A 19,765-nucleotide genomic window follows, 5' to 3' on the forward strand; every position below is an offset into this window, starting at 1 on the left:
GCTTGATAGCAAACCAGATAATGAAAGATCTTAGGGGGTAAAGTATATAGCGCTCATCACTCAAAATGAACATAATCATGAGCGAAGTAGTAGTCAGGTAGTACTGGCTCAGTAAGAGAAATGTGTGTGTGTGTGTGTGTGTGTGTGTGTGTGTGTGTGTGTGCGTGTGTGTGTGAGAGAGAGAGTGTGTATGTGTGTGTGAAAGGGAGAAGCATAAAGACAGAGGAAAAAGACACATAGACAGGATGAGGGAATAACTAGAAAATGAATGTAAAATGCAGTGACCTAGTTTCAAAGAAACCCTTGCAGAACCATGAAATAATTGGAATAAAAACCCCAAAAGACACGAAGGCATGCAAAATCTCAAACGATCAAAGGGTACCAAAGTTTCTAAAATTGACCATATTCTCCTGAAGTTTTTCTATAAGGTAGGTGCCTACATGGAAAAGAAATTCTATTGTTCTTGTATTTTTTTTTTGTAACACAAAACGCCAGAGGTATTCAACAACCATTGAAGTATGACAATTATGGCTACCTCTAAAAAGGCAATGATAATCATGCTAAGAATATGAAAGTCAATCGAAATTTGATAGTTGCATTATTTTGTATACAGAAAAAAGAAAAATGCTTCAAGAAGTAGGGCCTACAACTTTCCAAGAACCTGTCTCAAAAGGAGAGATCGAGTGTATTTGCTAAAAGTAGGTTAAAGTATAATAACTGTCAGATGGGAGACAAATAGCTTTGAGGATATGAAACGTAAGAGAGTACGTAAGGAGGATAGACGAGTGATCGGAGTGTCAGAAAACTGAGATTTCAATCAAAGAATGATAGATTAATACGAGGAAATGTGACTCCCCCTAGTGAGGGCTGGATGTTCCGAGTTGATGTTTCATAAGAGCAGATAGGAGAACGCGCGAATAGACCCTTTCACATTCACGCAATAAGAACGCATAATACGATGTAACTAGAGTCTTACGACAGCGTTTTGGGTGTGTGTAAGTGCCCCTACTTTACTCAAGAGAAAGGAGTTGGAAGAGTACTGCGACATGAGATTGCGCTCAACTCGGGATCGTTAGCGAGAGCGCTACAACGGTATCAGGGTGCTCATGTGAATGGGGTCTTGTGACAGGAGATACATTAAGGGATATTCGATGAGACGGAACATTGAAGACCGAAGGAGACATGAGACAGAGCGGGCGGACGAGGGGAGGTATCGAACTGTCTCCGCCAGTGATGAATTTGTTCCACCCCCCAGTAAACACGCCGAGGTCCTACACATGACCTGCCAAGAATGTGGCGACACATTTCAGACACCAAGACATGTTTTCTCGGGGTCTGCCATTATTTGGAGACCCAAAATATCCTTCCACGAAACAGAAAAGCTCGCTAACTTCAGCATTATACTGTTATTGTTAGTTTATCGGCTACATTCCTTTGCATCCGGGTAAAATTACTTTCTGGATCATAAAATGTTTTTCCAAAGCAGTATGACGACATTTTCATGCGCTTCTTTAACATCCACAGAAGATAACAAAGAACTATCTTCACCTTTTCATAAAGTTTTGCGCAAATGTTATTATTCATTTACATATGCTTACCATTGCTGCTTAAGATGAAAACTGGTTCTTCTTTATCTTAAAAGTAATGAAAAATGATGTTTTCACAAAGTTTGCAGGTTTAGCATGTACATTAGTTGAAAGTCGACTAACTTCTATGAGGATGCGACACAGAAGACGAAATACATTTCAGATAAAACAAAAACATGCCATGCTAACGTTCCCTAATCTCAAAATACGGCGAAAATAAAGAATCTGTCGGAAAAAACGCAAAGAGTATGGGAGACAATCCAAACTCTATACAGCCTACTGTGTAGGGCCCTATCGCCATTACGGTTTCACACGTGTAATCTGTGTTTATCTTGTTCCGAGTGCAGTACACGGAACCGGAGAGGCCAATAGGCACACATCACATCTAAAGCCAGTTCAAATCCTACCAGAATCTTCAATCATTCTGATGCACGGTCACTTACGATGATTGATCTTGCACACCAGTCTTAAACACACAGATATCCTCACCAATATTACCCCACCCCCACCACTACCAGCCCACCGTATCATCCGCCGGACGGCAGGTTGACCTGTACGCCCGCATTGCCGCCTGGCTCGCTGACAACAGCACACGGCTGGGCCATTTGATACGACGAGCAAGCGAAGTTAATGGGTCAGGGTGCTTGAAGAATAGATTTCCCTCGCAGTGTAGAGGCGCTACTACCTGCGATGAGCAACTCCAAACTACGGGTCAAGGGTCACTAGCTAAATCTAGATGACACATTGATGTCCGTCGACAGGTTCAAACGCATTTGGTGTCATCTCCATCGATTGTTCTTGTTGGTCTTTCTTTGCTATCTGAGTTTATACCAACACTAAGTCGGATACTGTTTGGGACAGAAGCCAACTTTACTTTTTGAATAATCCATCTTTGGATTTTTGTATGTTTTGTTTTTTCCTTTCAGTACCACAGGATCACATTCGTGAGAAAGAGCAATAAAGTGAGCTGTTCAATTATTTGAACTCATAAAGTATAGCGAACTTGTTTAGATACACGTTCAAACAACATCAAAACTTTGCCTAACAAACACGTCAGGGAAAGAAGATGAATTGAATGCTCAAAGTGGCGAAGCTGCACCCTAAAAACCAACTTTGGGAAAACTTCATGCCAGATCTTAATTACCTCTTTCAGGGCATGCTTTTAATACTTGCACATCTAGGAGGAAGATGACGATGAAAAAGAAGAAGGAGACGACGACGACGAAGAAGAAGAAGAAGAAATAGGAGAAGGAGGAGGAGGAGGAGTAGGAAAACGAGGAGGAGAGACAGATAGTCTAACTCTGGTCCCTTCTTGGCGTGAAAACATCGCAAGCGAGGATTTTAAGCCTTTCCTCTTCTCCTTTATAGAAGCGAAAAGTAAACGAAAGGCGGCCGCCGGTGCCAAAAAGATCCTCGGAAAGAGAAGAGGAGAAGATGTGATTGGTCGCCTTTCTGTCTCTCGATTTCCTCCTGTCTCTTTCCTTTTTATCTCTCGTGATTTATCACGGACAGATTTTTCCCCCCAAGTCCGAGCGAGCCTCATTAAACACCTCGAGACAGCCGCCGCGAGGCGCGCTTTTCAGTCGCGGCATTTTACGTGGTCCGACTAGCGATCGGAGAGAGTCCAGTCACTTCGGTGATGGCTATAGACTCAGAGAAGCTCGTCCAGATCACGAAGTGTTAACTCTGACAATACCACGGGCAAACAGTTTGTATGCGAAGTCAAGGGCACTTCAAGTTGGTGGTTCTGTGAGGGGTTAATTTGTTCAAAGACGGCACCTACCCGCCCCTCCTACCAATCTCTCTTTAATGCAAAGTTTGAGTGGGTCAAACAAGATCGGGACTTCTTGCTTGCCTCATGCAGAAGAACAATCACAAAATGTCATGGGTGCATATAATGACAGGTTTGAATTGTAATCAACTGTCTTCACGATAAGCTAATTAGCAAGAGTAACCGAATTTGCAGGAACAGTAGTCATTTTTTGTGTGGTTATGACATGAAATCAAAGCCTAACATTAAAAAATACATATATATTCTAAAGGAAACCAGAGGGTTGCATGTTGGTAGTACTACTACCATCTGAAACTTCCATCCCTTTTTACATGTATCATTAAACAAAGACATTGGGTCCAAGGTTAACGTAAGTGCTAACACTCCTTTAGACACAATAATAACTCAATGTACGATAGGGAACAGAACACAGTAGTAAGTCATCTTGTCCCCAGTGTACACACTATAGGCAGCTTTCGAACCTATCATCTTCTGACCATGAACCTGAGCTTTAGCCATCGAATAACACAGTGCTGCTGGGATTTAAGGGGAAAATCAAGTTGCAAAAAACATTCATAGCTTCATAGGCTTTTGTTTCAACGTAGTCTTTGATCAAGGCCTCGTGGCTTAGGAATTGCTTCACACCAAGCGTCTTGCTAGTCGAGGTGAACGCACGAGCGAGTATCGTCAGCTCCGTGACGCCACTAGGGTGCGAGTTGACCCCAGCCTGTGGCTTGCCTCGCAGGTCTTTCCCGTACTCCGCTAGTTTCGAATAAGTAGCGGGGCGTGTACTAAGTGGAATATGAATTGAAGCCACGAGGCTGGACAAAAGGCTAGATCTAATGTAACACAAAGCATTCGATAAGGAGGAGAACAATCGTTGTAATATGAATATACGATGAGTTCAAGAAGAGTGCATTTGCAATGTGGTCACTGTATTGTAACAGGAAACATCAGGAAAATTGAAGAGAAACCGGAAGTGTCTCAGAGTCTGTTAGTCCATAGAGTGAGGAAAGATGGAGCTGGGTGTTGAATATATGCCCAATTCCCAATTTGTGGCTGTCGAAGAACAATGCATTAAAAGTACATCAGTTTACTATGATCTGATAATGAGATGGTCTTCATATGATTATCCAGTGTATCTTTTCCTTTTTTTAAGTGTAAGCACGGGCAAGTTGAAAAAGAAAAAGATGTGTGGTAATGATTACTGTGGAAGGGAAATGTAATTGATGAAAGTGTCAAATCACATTTCACAAGTTTATCAATTCTTTTTAGAATTTACATTTCTTTGTTTTACTTACATCATGGTCGGGGGTCACATCACAGCAAAAGATATAAGCATTGCTTCTTTTTATAAAGACAGAATGTCGGCCGACTAATCGGGGTCATCCAATTGCACGAGCTGGAAACCCACGAGTCATATAGCCCACGAGCTGGACATCAGGTACAACACGCCCACTAGCATGACTAGCTAGACACTAAGCTATACGTAAAACAGACTCATACGCTAGACACTCACTAGGCAAATAACGCCTATGAGCTCGACACTACGTACATTAAGCCCCGTGATGTAATGTCGAGATTATGCGCTTTTTAAAAAAATTAGGCTCGTGGGCCTAATTTGCCTAGTGTCGAACTCGTGACCGTACAGCTCGTGGACCTATTTTAGTTGATGTCGAGCTCATTGGCTTCGTTCACTTAATATTGCCTACCTCGTGGGCTGTATGACTCGTGGATGTATAGCTCGTGGACTGTATGACTCGTGGGTGTCGAACTCGTGACGTACACCCGACCAGCTGACATGACTACAAACGACAACTTAACCATCTCAATTTATCATAGACATCCTTCACAGGATAGGTTGCCAGAAGCAAAGCTGAAGTTAACCGTTTTCGTTATATCCTCGTGATTCGGCTCGTCACACTGCGCTAGTATAGATAATGCAAATAATGAAATCTGATTGTATCTGAAACAATATCACCTCGCATTCCCTTGAAAAAAAAAAGTATGACAGAGATCAAGAATGAAATCTACCTCAGTGATACGTGAGTCGACTGCTATATAAATTCAATCAAATTCAGCTTAACATAAAAGTATTTTCTGCGATCAGTTAAATGACTGTTCGTAACGTATGAAGTATAATCGATTGCAAATTGATTTCGACAAACTGTTCCAGGTATATTATGCCACAGCTACAGGTAATTCATATTAATCTGGGAAAACCCCAAAACAAAACCGCAAAACAACATCAAAGACATCTCTTTCAATTTAGTAGCCGTTAAAGTCTTATGCAGCATAATGGGACAAAAGTATTGTTTTTCATTGTTTTTCTTTCTTTTTTTCAGTAATGAAACATCATAAAGATGGGGTTTGTTGAGACTCTTCCATCAAACTGAAATAGATCTATATTAGCTAGTTCTGTAACAGTAGCTTGAACACACGAACCATCTAATCAACCTTGAGTAGGCAGGCTGATTTCAGCAAATATTGATCTGAAGTATTGTTTTCCGCTGAGATGGGTATGCAAGGGCAAAAAGAAAAAAAAAAGAAAAAAAATCTAGATACAGACACAGCAGCAATACCTGTTTCCTCATTACCAGTTCGTCTCTCTCGCAGAGATGTCCGATTTTTAATCTGGGCCCACATTCGATGGCGATAACCGGGCACCGTTATAATTTCGAAACGATACTGTCGATCGATGCGACATGGCGAGGCTTGCCCGGGCGCGCTCAATATCGAGAACCCGCGAAGAATACAACGGCGGAAACATTAGGCGGTATGGCTTGAGAACATCAACAAACCATTGTGGTTTGTGTCTTAGAAAACAACCGAGTGATACGGATTCTAGACAAGCTATTGCCCTTTCAATGATATCTCGGTTCTTTATAATTGTTGTTAATGTATGAAAAGGAATTTCAGGAAATCGAAGGTGGAGTCTTACAGTCAATCATCATACGATGATAATTGATGATATTATCTTTTTTTATTATCATCTTATTTAAGATTTAGATTTTTCGTCGACTGAGCAGCTCTGTGTTTGATGTCGGGATATCAGTTACACATGAACCGATGGAAGTTAAAGTTTACATTCAAGATATTCTTGAACTTGTCTGAGAACTCGTCTAGAATCCGTCAATTTGTTTTGACGTTGATAAATATATGTAGATATTGATTGAGGCCACTCCAAGGATCATTTCGTTCTTTTCTTTGTCAATATGCTAAGTCGTAGATGCCTTCATTTGTGGTGATTGCGCGCTATCGGTGCATTTCAGTGTGCTTTTGGAACGTTGAATCCGATAGTGATGTCTGGAAGAGTAACACCCTTTCCTTGGTCCGAGCGTGCCAGGCTGAGGAAGGGGGCAGTCGGTGCAGAGATTTAGCAGCTGTCTCGTTCCAGATCAAAAAATATTAATAAAACTATATTATCGCTTTACATACCATAGTCACGAATTATTGACGACTTTCAGCCCTTTGATACGTTGATCATGTCACACGCTAAGGAGACTACGTACTGGAATCAACCTGATGTGGACGTAAAGGGGATAGAACTGACAACATTACCGCTACTCTGAAACCTCTGTGCTAAAAGATGCATTTAAAACAAAAAATCAATTTCTCTGCGGTTGAGTCGCGGACAAAACCACGATAAATTTTTCCTTCCTCTCTCTGCTTATTGAATACAATTACTACGTGAACGCGCGTAAATTCAACTTAACGAATTCATTGTAATCGATTTCAGCGCTGACGTGCATCGATGTTTAATGACGATCATCATGATTTGTATTCATTCGCTCACGTCGTCATAGTCTTCCTCTTTTTTTTTTGCCTTGCCTTGTATGAAACGTTTTATTACGTCACATAATGGCCTGCATGTGACGTCATATTTTTTATTATGTATCACTGAAATTAAATTTCATGAGGTAGAATAAAAGAAATGTGTAACATGAAAGTTTTCTTTAAAAAGCGTGGTGCACAAACCATCTGATAAACAAAGATGGTATTAAACTTCAGTTGTTGAACCATTCTGGCGCTAGAATTTCTCACCCGGCATCTTGCGAATATTACAGTTTCACTCCACCACGCACGCTCATGGGTAGAGTCCGCTGGGTGCTGGATTGAATTGAAATTACCACTCATTATAATCGACAATCTTGTACCCCCGCGGCTATGGTGGCCTCAAGGGTGCAGCTGTGCTACAGGACAGGTCGATGCCAGCGATACGTCACGGAGACATCCTCGCGCGCGGACGGTATATAGGCGCTGGTGAGGACGGAAAGAGTGGCTGGGTTCAGTTGGCTGACTGGGTGTGGCGGAGTTTTCTAGTTAATCATTTTCACTGCTACCGTCAGCTTCCTGAGATGACTCTTGAACAAACTAGATATCGCACAATCGTCATTCTCTGTCGCCGTGTTATTGGTTTATCATTTGATCACGTTTATTTTCGGTGGTACAAAAGAAAGTATAGTTTGCTTACGTGCCACTTCAATACTCAAGCTTGTGGAGCCTTCACTTTTCCTCTCGCATGCTCTATGATATAACATATACAATCATAAGGCCCATCATTGTATCTAAAACGCACAACAGTTACAAAACCTTCACGAAGAATACTTTCATAATGAAAACTTAGGATTTGTTTAAACACACACGCTTGAGATGACTGTGCTGGTCTTCCTTGTAAATCTACCTTCCTGCGAATCACTCTTATGACCAAGATAAAAATCCCCAATCGTGCAAATGATGATTTTAATTACAAACAGTCGTTAGTGCATGTATATTTTATCTTTGGTTGTTTTTTCGTTTGTTTTTTGTCACATTGTCATGTTATACTTGTCATACCATTGTCACATTTTGATGTATGCATGTTTTATTAAGTGAAAATAAATGAAATGAAATGAAATATTTCTATTTCTCGCAAAATATCTCGAATGTTTATTCCTCTGTCGTGTTAGGATTTCACCGTTACACAAGCGGCGCCATTCTCTATGTTTCCTTGTAATAGAGACATCGACATCAATTTAGTGTGTCTGTTTCAGTAATGGGTGTAAGAAGTGTGTATGTAGATTTATTTCTGTGGCCATCAAAGAAGCATTGAAATACATTGTACTCATGAGCAAACTAGCTGCCACTGGACCGGTGGCTTCAAGTCCCCTCCGAAAAAATCGGCAAAGGATAAGTGCTTAAAGCGCTGCTGTCGGGGGACGCGGACCCCGTATCTCAAGAATTGAGAGACCATGGTCTTGTCCACTGAGCCACATACACGGGTCATCATGGAACGTGTGTCTTCATATAGGCATATCATTTTTTGTGAAGCCAACTTTAAAGTCTCTCTCTCAACCTGGGGCCCGTTTCATAAAAATTGTCCTCAGTGACAAGTTGTCATAGATGTGACAAGCTACTGAAATCCTTGCATCTCATTGGCTGAGAGCAAATTTGTCATAGAAATGTGGCAGTTGTCACTGATGACAAGTTTTATGAAATGGGCCCCAGGTCTCTCTCCGACGGGAATCAGTTTCCGTTTTAAGATATTAGCGAGCTAAAGATCTGCAACGCAAACGCTAGAGTCGACGCTATTAGGCCAAAAATTGTGTTCTGCACATGCACGGGACAGCTGTTTCCATTGTCCAACCCGAGAGGCTACGTTGTCTTAGCGTTCGCCTCGCAGATCTAAGGCTCACTTTTATGTGTCATGACGGGGCAAGACTGAGATAACTCTCAAAGTTGCGGCCATTTGCTCCTTGTTTATTTGTGTTATTGTTCGTCACTTACCCCCAGTTAAGTCAAGGCTGTATAGTGCCGAGTCATCCATAATAACACTTCATAAAAAAACACACACACAAAAAAAAAACACACACACACGTGTGAAATGAAAAATGAAAATTGAAACTAAACTGGGTGAAAGTCAAGTCATTTAGACTTAAATTAAACAGCGCCACCATGATGATGGTGGATCCGAAGTGGGGCCTGCCATTTAATTGTTCTTGGCATAGATCGCAGACCTTTGTTAATTTGCTTTTTTCATTTTGTGTGTCTATGAGTTGTTTGCAGAAGCGAAATATAAATCAACCAACTCTTTCAGGTAAAGCGTTTGACGATATTGCTTATTGATTGAAGGGTCAACTGCAATTTGAAGCAACAGGCACGCATAATCTCTGCTGCCCCCCCCCCCCCAACACACACACAACCACCACCACTTTCTCTCGTGCTCTCTTTCTCCGTATCGGTCGCAATCTCATCCATTGCTCATGGTTTCACATATCTTGCATCTTGTTTTCGGAATCATCACAGGCGCTTTCCTGATACCGTACATCTTTATGCTGATCTTCATGGGGATCCCGCTCTTCTACATGGAGTTGGCCCTAGGTCAGTTCAACCAGACCGGGCCCGTAACGGTCTGGGACAAGATCTGTCCGCTCTTTAAAGGTAAATGAACACCGTAACCATGGAAACGTACAATATTCAACATCATTACGTGACATCAAAACAATCAAATCAGAAGATCCTGGTATGTATTTTTAATTCAATTCAATTCAATTCAGTTCAATTCAATTCAATTCGATTCAATTCAGTTCAGTTCAGTTCAGTTCAGTTCAGTTCAGTTCAGTTCAGTTCAGTTCAGTTCAGTTCAGTTCAGTTCCGTTCAGTTCAGTTCAATTCAATTCATTTCATTTTAATTCGATTTAATTTAATTTAATTCAATTCAAACTTATTTTCATTTTTCTACAAAACGTAATAACGTTTGTCCTTCTTCCTGTTTTCTCCGATCGTCTTCTGTAACGAAATGTTTCTTTCGTCATTTTCTCCCCCCATCCGGTAATTCAGGTGTCGGCTTTGCGATGATCTGCATTGCTTTCTTCGTCGACTTCTACTACAACGTGATTATCTCTTACTCCATCTACTACCTCTTCGCCTCCTTCAACCGCGTGTTGCCGTGGAGCACGTGCGACAATTCCTGGAACACCATCTACTGCTTCCGGCCTGCCGACGGCCCGACCTACTACTACAACTACACCACCGAGATCGACGGCATCAATACGACCTTCGTCATCAACAAGACGAAGTCCGCGGCCACGGAATACTACGAGTATGTCTTCCATAGTATAATCACCATCGTCGTCGTCGCACTTGTGTTCGGAAACCAGAAAAAAAAGAGCCTTGTGTTAGCTGTGGCTCCTTTGTTCAGATATTTGTACGCAGTAATCATGTTTTTAGTACAGAAATGCAATAGGAGTGCTTTGGTACAGTCAATTAGAACTGAACTTTTGAAACTTGAGATCCAAAGTTTTAAGTGCTAATATCCTTGGACGATATCTTTAATGTATTTATTTACTCTTTTTTTCATCCGCGATGTCCTTTTAAGAATTGGTATTTGGCAATGCTGAAGTGCTGTAATAATAATGGTGGGGCCATAATGTGGAAGCCCTGAAATGGTTCGAACCTGTCCAAAGCTTTGCCAGTGAGGTCGAAAACTGTTCCCAGAGTTGATGGAAGTTTCAGTACCGCCCATTGATGAAATGCGGCTGTATGCCATTATAATGCTTTATTTCAAGGAGCACAACACTACCCCTACAGAAAGTCCCATAACGCTATGTACACACACTGTCCAAATTAACTGGCACGGAAAGGGTTAAAACAAGTATAAAAAAAGGGGGCCTTAACCGCATTTTTCTGGTGCCACTTCCGGGTTTACAGATGGGTTTCATCAGCATAAAACATCTTTTGAACACCAAATGAAGCTATTAAAGCTTCCAAAGGAGATGCGTACAACGAAAACAAGACTGGACCCAGTACAAATCCTTGGGGGCTTAACCGCAAGTTTCTGCTGCCACTTCCGGGGTAAAAACAAGTGGGGAGTCCCAAGTGGGCCTGTCTATTAAAATCACTTCAGTTTGATCATTCTGTGTATCCATGAACGCATCGCAATCGTCTGTAACTTAAATTTGCCCTTGATCTAGGATTCTATATTCGACGATTTATACGGTCATGGCGGTGGACGGTTGTGCTATAATAAAATTCCCCAGTCTTCTCGAATGACGGACTTTAAGCCCTTATGCCGTTTCCCTGCAAATCAATTCATTGACTTTCTTACTGAACTTCTCCGGCTACAGGCGAGCCGTCCTGCAGATGCACGAGAGTCCGGGCATCCATGACCTGGGCAAGGTGGTGTGGCAACTCGCGCTCTGTCTTCTCGCTGTCTACATCATCTGCTACTTCAGTCTCTGGAAAGGCATCAAGGGGTCAGGAAAGGTCAGAACCCACAATGCAAACACTACAGAACAACAAGAACAAGAACAAGAACAACAACAACGACAACGACAACAACAACGACAACAACAACAACGACAACGACAACAACAACGACAACAACTACAACAACAACAATTACTACTACTATTACAACAACGACGACGACGATAGCAACAACAGAAACCATACAAAAACACCACCAACAACAAGAAAAATATTACCATGAAAATCTATTCATGTCCAAATCTTGTCACAACTTGAATAGGACATACAAGGTGTAAGTCTTTCATAAAAAAAATGAATGATTTTACTCCGTTTCTATAAAACTCTAATCATATTTATAATATTCTTGTACTCGCATGTAGTTGAGAATTGCCGGAACGGTTAAAAGCCTCCTTGACACCACATTGATGATAATATTTATCATTATGCCTTTTACAACTTTGAAGATGATATCGAAAATTCAAGTCAGCAAGAGTTGCATTTGCAGATGATTTTTACGTACATACATGTTAAATCTGGAAGATACGCAAAAAGCGATAGCTCTAGGTGCTGACACAAGAAACCAAATGCAAATTTCCAAGACAACCATATTTGACGCTATATTTTCCTACGACGCCCCTGATCTGAACCTGTAGGTAAAAATGGAAACACCCTTTTAATACTGGGAAAATACTGGTGCCAGTCCTCTCCATACCAGCTGAAGAATCCACCTTGGGCAAGTTAGACAATTTTCACCACTTTCAGAATTTCTGTTATATATCGTTGCCATGACTACAATGATGATGATGATCCACGGCATTTGTATAGCGCCATGTATCTGTTTTGAAAACATTCAGAGGCGCAGACTCCTCCAAGAGTTAGCAATTGAATGCCTGGTGAAAAAAAAAATGTGAGTCTTGAGTGAGGCTTTGAAGTGCTGCAATGGTGAAAGAAATTATAGCAACTACAGTCAAACTTGTCTATAGCGGCCACCCAAGGGAAACACAAAAGCGGCCGTTATAGACAGGTGACCGCTCTAGACAGGGTTCTTTAATATGATCTTTCTCTAGGAGGGAATTGTTTTCAGTGGCCGTATACGACAGGTGGTCACTAAGACAGGTTTGACTGTATCAAAAGGCAATCTCTATCCATGCTAACTCCAGGTTGTGTGGATTACGGCGACCCTGCCCTATATGGTCCTCTTCTGTTTGCTGATTCGCGGTGTGACTCTGCCGGGAGCCGGGGAGGGCATCAAGTACTACCTGATCCCCAAGTGGGAGCTTCTCCGCTCCCCTCAGGTAAGTTCATTAAAGGAGACCTCCGGATGATTTTTTTTTTCAGAATTTTACATTTGAACAACTATAAATTAGTTATACTGAGTACAGAGTTTCAGAATTTATAGTGATCGGGATGAGATAAATGCGAATGTTTTCAAAATTTATTACAAATTGCAATGAACAAGGATGATGACATGAGTCTATTAGACATAGTGGAATCACTTCTGTTAACATTCGGCGACAAGCACTTTTGAAGCAGTGATACGGTCCTGTCGGAAAATGCCCCCAAAATAGCACCTGTAAAACTGTCATCTGTCTTATTTCCATGCGTAATATTCTTCCCAATCTCCTCTTTTATGATTCCATCATTTCACTCCACTAGGTTTGGGTTGATGCGGCCGCCCAGATCTGCTTCTCGCTCGGTCCCGGCTTCGGTGTGCTTCTGGCTTTTGCCAGCTACAACAGGTTCCACAACAACATTTACAAGTGAGTTTTAGAAAATGAAAAGCGAGAGAGGGCATTTCTTAGATGTATATAGGCCTACTTCAACGACAGGAGTGAATTGAGAACATGAAGATTAAAGAATACATTCCCCCCTGATTCTTTTCTATACTTCATTATAATCTGTAAACAAATTTTGGCATTGAAAGAATATGCCTATATCCTCTCCCGCCACAGTCTTGAAGATTAAGTGGAATAAAGCATGATATAATGTTCTCATGTATTAAAGAATGCATTATTGGCGAGAAAACTTGGGTGCCTCGCGCACTGATCCATTTGATTTTGTGTCACATACTATTATGTCATTTGTAGAATTTACGATTTAACAATTTAGGTAATTTAAGGAATGAATTAAGAAGAGCGCAGTAGCTATACCCATGCGATTGACTTGTTTGCAAAGTGCTTATACGTGCAACGCGCAGACTAAAACTTGATTGAAAATATTATGCGTGTCATGTTATAGGGTATATTATTGCGCGTTTACGAGTGCATGTATTATATACATTGTACACTAAAGCTTGCATCGTTGAATTACAGTAGTTTCCTAACGTGTCAAGATTTGTTCCATTGTAATTTAGAGGGGAATGTAGAGGATAAATATTTTTATGCATCGGTCATAGGCCTATACACACAGAGGAAGACGAAAAAGCATAATACATGAAACTTCCATTCTAGATTCAGTTTCTGTTACATGATGACGTTACTTTATATTGTGCAGCCGTTATTCAGTTCCAGGCAACTATCATAATTATTCCGTGAAGGAGACTATGAATTTCTTCATAGGCACGCACTGAACATGATGGTAAACGAGTAGAAATAGTTATATATGTAGAAGAGACTGAGATGAGGTGAGGTGGAATTTTCTTCAAACTTTCATCGTACCATTCAGAGACGCTCTACTTACCAGCTGCATCAACTGCATGACGAGTTTCCTTGCTGGGTTCGTGGTGTTCGCTGTCCTGGGATACATGGCCGTCAGGAACGGACAGAGCGTCGACGAAGTGGCAACGGAAGGTAAAAAAACCCACTATGCCCCTGTCACACTTTGCCGGATAAGGCAAACGCAAGAGAACGAATGTCGATATTTGGCATCCGTTGATATCCCTTACAACGCGTTTCATGTCATTTTTATGCTTTGGATGGACGTCTATCTTCCGGTGATTTCCGTCAGTGCGGCCAGAAAACTTTGTGGCATGCACACAAAGTTTTTTTCTCGCCAAAAACGTATAGCGGGAACTGACTCTTGTCCTCTTAGTTGTACGTTTTCTTCTTTATCTGTACTGTACTTTGTCGTTTTCCGCGCGTTCCCATCCGCTAGGCCTCCTGTAGAGTCCGTTGCTGCAAGACGAGTGCAAGACGAGGATATGGATATCAAAGGAATTATGGATGATGGTTAACAAATAATAGGACTGGTCCTTCAAAATTAACATAATTTACCCGATTTTGTTTGTTTGTTTGATTGTTGGTTTCTTTCTTTCTTGCAGGACCTGGTCTTGTCTTCGTCACGTACCCCGAAGCCCTGGCCACCATGCCCGGATCAAACGTCTGGTCAATTCTCTTCTTCCTCATGCTTCTTACCCTTGGTCTCGACAGCTCGGTAAACTTCACTCTCCCCATTTCCTTGAATAATCCTGTTTAAACAGTCATGTATGCAGCGATAATAATGATGATGATGATAATGATAAAAGCAATAACAATAACAACAATAGCGCCGATGTTAAGAATAGTAATAATGACAAAACAAATAATAATAATACTAATACTACTACTAATGATAATGATAATAATAATAGTAATTTATAGTAATAATGAATAAATAATAATGCTGCTTTCAATTCAAAATACTAAAATGCTAATGATTATACTGTACACCCAATAGAAGATCAGACAGATTAGATAAGTTGTATAGCATACATTATATTTAAGTGTTGGAACCAGGTGCTGATCTAGTAATCGCTATCAATTCTTTCTGGGGTGTAGTTATGAAATATCTGTCAAGAGAAATGTAAATGGTTACCTGGTGGATTTCCAATTTCACCTCGATTATCGTTTCTTATCAGGAGAATGACTAGATTGCTCAATTCCCCTACAAATTCCCACACCCATGAAATGATAATATCGAGGAGTCGTATATAACTTAGTGACAAAAAAGAGTAGAATACTCATTCGATATTACTTTTATGGATTTGGTTTGTTTCAAGTTTGGAGGTTCCGAAGCCATCTTGACTGGATTGTCCGATCAGTTCCCGCGGGCCGTTAAAAAGCATCGCGAGGTGTTCATCGCCATTCTTTTCGCCGTCTACTACTTGGTGGGACTATCGTTCGTTTCGCAGGTCAGTTCATTGTCTGACATCTTTTCCCTGCTAGTCGACAATATTATTGAACAGACAAAAGGTTAAATGCTTCTGTATTTTCGATCTCCTCCCTTAATCACCCCGCCGTTTTGTTAGTTTTCCGTCTTCTTTTTCTTCAATTCTGCATGTTTTACTTTCTCCTCCTTTGTCTGTCTTTTCCCAACAAGCTCATTATCACATCCATTAATATATACAATGCCTCCTCCACTTATCGCTTGGCCCCTATTTTTTCCTTACAATACAGTGAAGAGTGTATTATCGATATACTTAATGCCTGTTTGAATCTTCCTCTTGTACAGGGTGGAACGTATCTTGTGAACCTGTTTGACAACTGTGTAGCTTACTACGCGATTTTGTTCACTGTGGTATTCGAGACAATCGGAGTCGCATGGCTGTATGGTAAGCAGCGTGTCACAAAAGTATGATTACTGTTTAATATATATAGAATAATATGATTATCGATCCCCGTGGCTAGAATGCTTATACAATAGCTGAATGCTTGACTCTTGTATGAAATCTACAAGTACGTAGGATACACTTCTTAATACAGGTGTGATCGAATAATTCCGTCTACATGTTTACATGTGTTGACGTCTAGGCCAATCTTGCTGTGCATAGTTATCGTGTATTAAACGGGCAAATCTGATATCATAAAGTTGATTATGGATGCATAGATAGAAGCCTGCATAGCATCACTGATCGTATCCATATGTTTGAGTTTGACATACAGTTATACTTACAGGTTTGCAGAAAGGCATTAATAGAATTATCAAGATTTTATGTATCCTGGATTTGACCTGGGATAAAACATGGCGATACCACCAATGTCTACTGTGTAACAAGTCTAACCATTTGCCTATGATATCAACTTCAACTGCAAAAGGCGTATACAAAGTTACCTTGGGATCATGCATTACGTTTCTCTACGAACTAATGCTACAGGTCTGACGATACCAACCAAACGCATTTCAGAAGACATCAATCAGATGTTGGGCTGGAGACCCGGCTATTACTGGCGGTTTTGCTGGATGTTCCTCAGCCCAGTAATGATAGTGGTAAGCACACGTGTACACATGCCACAAAGACATACCTCTGTGGCTTCTTTTGATGATGAATGCATTGATGATGACGTCAGTGATAATGATCAGAGTGTTTTTGTTAATGATGATGATGATGAAATTGGTATAAAGAATAACGCTCGCTATTATGACGAATGTGATGATAGAAATGATGATTATTATTTCTGATAGTTAGAACGACGATGATGTTGACAATAACGTTGCGATGCGATGCGCGTTTTTACCATTTTCTTCTGGCAGTTCATCATGGGGTTCGGTCTCGCGAATGAAAGATCGCTGCGTCTGGACAAATACATCTACCCTGAGTGGTCAGTGGCAGTGGGCTGGTTGATCACGTGCACGTCCATCGCCATGATACCGATCACGGCCATCTACCAGATGGTATCAACACCTGGCTCGTTAACTGATGTGAGTTTCTTACACCTTTTATACATAGACAGGCTATTGACCAGTCTGTGAGTAAAACTGTCGGGACTTGACGGCCAAAAGATTGGGGTCACTGCCCTGCTCAAATGTAAACACAGAACTCTATTACACAGCGAGCTACACCTTGCCATATTGACATCTATGACAAGCCGACTGTTCCATAAAGCGAAAACTCAGTTTATCGACAGAAAAAAACTCAGTTTTTCCTCGATAACATGAATTTACGATAGATAAACCGAGTCGTTTTATGGGATATTTGGCTTCCACAGGCAAGCCAATTAATGCCCCTTCTAAAGTGACAAACTTGATATACTTGCAGTTTATCGTCGAAACAACTTAGTCTATTAGTCGATAACCAACTTTTCCGATTTATACCACATTTAGCGTGCCATAGACATCTGCACAATGATATCGAATATTTCTGAATACCACGGTTCATATTGCCGGTTAGAGAATCACGCAAAACATTACTTAAATTGCTTTGTCACTATTCATCTCATCAGTGAAAAGAAATGAATTAAAGTATTTTGTACATCATTAAATCATAAGTTGACGATTTCGGCGGGGTTTGCTATTGGAGCGTGCTACCCAAAGAAACTCACTCATTCTAATAAGAACATACTTGTAAGGGCAATAAAGCAAAGAAGCCGCAATAGTTAGAGATAATTATATTTTGGTTTAAAGAATGGATGTACCAATTCTTGATCGTTTTTGGGGTCCATATAAAAAGTCTCAAGATTAGATTGAAGACCCGGTTGCGTAGGGATTCATGGATGGCCCGATTAAATCAATTTCCAGTCGCTGCCCTCCGGGGTACATTCGAAAAATCATCGGTCAGCGATTGTATAACGTACATCGGAGCGTACGCTCGTCGGCAGCGGTCGACTTCGGTCGAGATTTTTTGGCTGTTTGAGTACACAGTCATGTACCTACATTTAGAGATCAGTGATAAAGCTGTACAGTACATAATTCGAATCTCGAATTTTCGAATATTTCATTTCATTTCTTAATTTTCCGGCACACAAATTACATTTTAACATACGTCCAATCATCAATGAATTCAATTCAATTCAATTCAATTCAATTCAATTCAATTTATTCGGCACAAAATAAATCAAAAGTACATTATGTACACAATAAAAACAAAAGCAATGTGTATAAACATACATGCACATATCATGGAAATTAATGCCGGGACCAATGAATAGTAGTAAATAATATATTAAAGAAATTACGTGCATACGGACTTTAAACAATATTTCATTATATACATACAGAATGGATATGAATCAGTCTAGAGAACGTTACATTCATTTTGGATAGTTAACCCGAGCGGGGCCAACCTTCCCATACATGGTATCCCTACGTGACACTGGGTCTTTCATGAGTACCATCAAACCATCAGTCTAAGCGTTAGGATTGTTAATGAATGTCCATAATATTGTAAACATAGAGGTATGATACACACAAAGCTTGCCTCTAGGTAGCTAACAGTAGGCATGTGGCTTGGATCATGGAGAAGACGCAGACCCTCTCTCAAAGGGCTAAGAAAACGCTCCACTTCGTTGAAACTTGTCGTAGAACGTTGGTGTATAGTCATGATAGTTCCGAATGTTGCTATGGAGACCGTGCTGTCTTTTCATCACCTCATGATTATCATCTACGTTTTCCTTCATCTTCCACAGCGTCTGATGAAGAATCTGTACACTCAAAAACAGTGGCCCAATGGATACGACAACAACATGTACACAGCAGAGCAGGAAAGTAGAATGAACGGAATGGTGCTTGAAGCTAAGCCAGTAACACCTGTCTGAGGAGGCTAGCCGAAGTCAAGCTGTCAGGGGTGGATTGTAAATACAAGTAGACGTAGCAGTCAGTACTGCTGCTACTCCTTTACAACGCGCGCGACACGAAGCAATATGGAAAAGAACTGACATCGAATTGGAAGGATGTTTAGAGCGCGCGCATGCGCAAAGAGTGGTCAGGACAATTAATCATGTAGCCTGATTGTTACTGTACATATAATTCTGACAAAACTCTGAGCAACATTGCTATTACCATAAACATCCTCACTATTCACCGTCTTAACAAACTTTTCAACAAAACTACAGAAGAAAAGAAGAGCAAAGTAAACAGGCCATGAAGAGACGAACAGTTACTGTGGCATTCATATTCCAGCAAACTCTCTCCCTGTTCGCCGTATGTCGATACATTTCCGGTAGACTTAGAGTGAAGATTTGTCGTGACGTACGTGAAAAGGCCCATAGGCATCTTTTGGATATTAAACACACACTCCCAAACATACGCAATCAACATTAAATGCATTATTCTGATTTAACTGCATAAAATGGAAACTTGTGAACAGAACTCTTTGTCTAGTTCGGAAAGGTTGATTCAAACTTCGATATGATTTAAGAAACAAATATTGTATAGGTAAATCGTGATAATAAAGTTGTTCATGAATCTCTCCCTGTACATACTCACCTAACATACTCGTGTGGTTTTAATGAACGTAATCAATATGTATATTGTGATAGAAACCCGA

At 40.7% G+C, this 19,765-nt stretch overlaps 1 protein-coding gene across 1 annotated transcript in view; it reads left to right on the plus strand.

The window, feature by feature from the left end:
- Positions 1–19,034, plus strand: part of LOC139743426 (sodium-dependent dopamine transporter-like) — a 44,119-nt gene extending 25,085 nt beyond the window's left edge. Inside the window, exons 4-15 of the mRNA XM_071653911.1 lie at positions 9,643–9,777; positions 10,177–10,438; positions 11,463–11,601; positions 12,747–12,881; positions 13,243–13,346; positions 14,251–14,375; positions 14,846–14,958; positions 15,563–15,694; positions 16,015–16,114; positions 16,658–16,770; positions 17,035–17,202; positions 18,906–19,034. Of these exons, the coding sequence (XP_071510012.1) occupies positions 9,643–9,777; positions 10,177–10,438; positions 11,463–11,601; positions 12,747–12,881; positions 13,243–13,346; positions 14,251–14,375; positions 14,846–14,958; positions 15,563–15,694; positions 16,015–16,114; positions 16,658–16,770; positions 17,035–17,202; positions 18,906–19,034 (1,655 nt within the window). The remainder of the gene's footprint in view (positions 1–9,642; positions 9,778–10,176; positions 10,439–11,462; positions 11,602–12,746; positions 12,882–13,242; positions 13,347–14,250; positions 14,376–14,845; positions 14,959–15,562; positions 15,695–16,014; positions 16,115–16,657; positions 16,771–17,034; positions 17,203–18,905) is intronic.
- Positions 19,035–19,765: the final 731 nt, after the last annotated feature.

The sequence above is a fragment of the Diadema antillarum genome, unplaced genomic scaffold (assembly GCF_040938485.1).
Source record: "Diadema antillarum isolate AM-2024a unplaced genomic scaffold, OU_Dant_1.0 seq00001079_RagTag, whole genome shotgun sequence".
NCBI classification, from domain to species: domain Eukaryota; kingdom Metazoa; phylum Echinodermata; class Echinoidea; order Diadematoida; family Diadematidae; genus Diadema; species Diadema antillarum.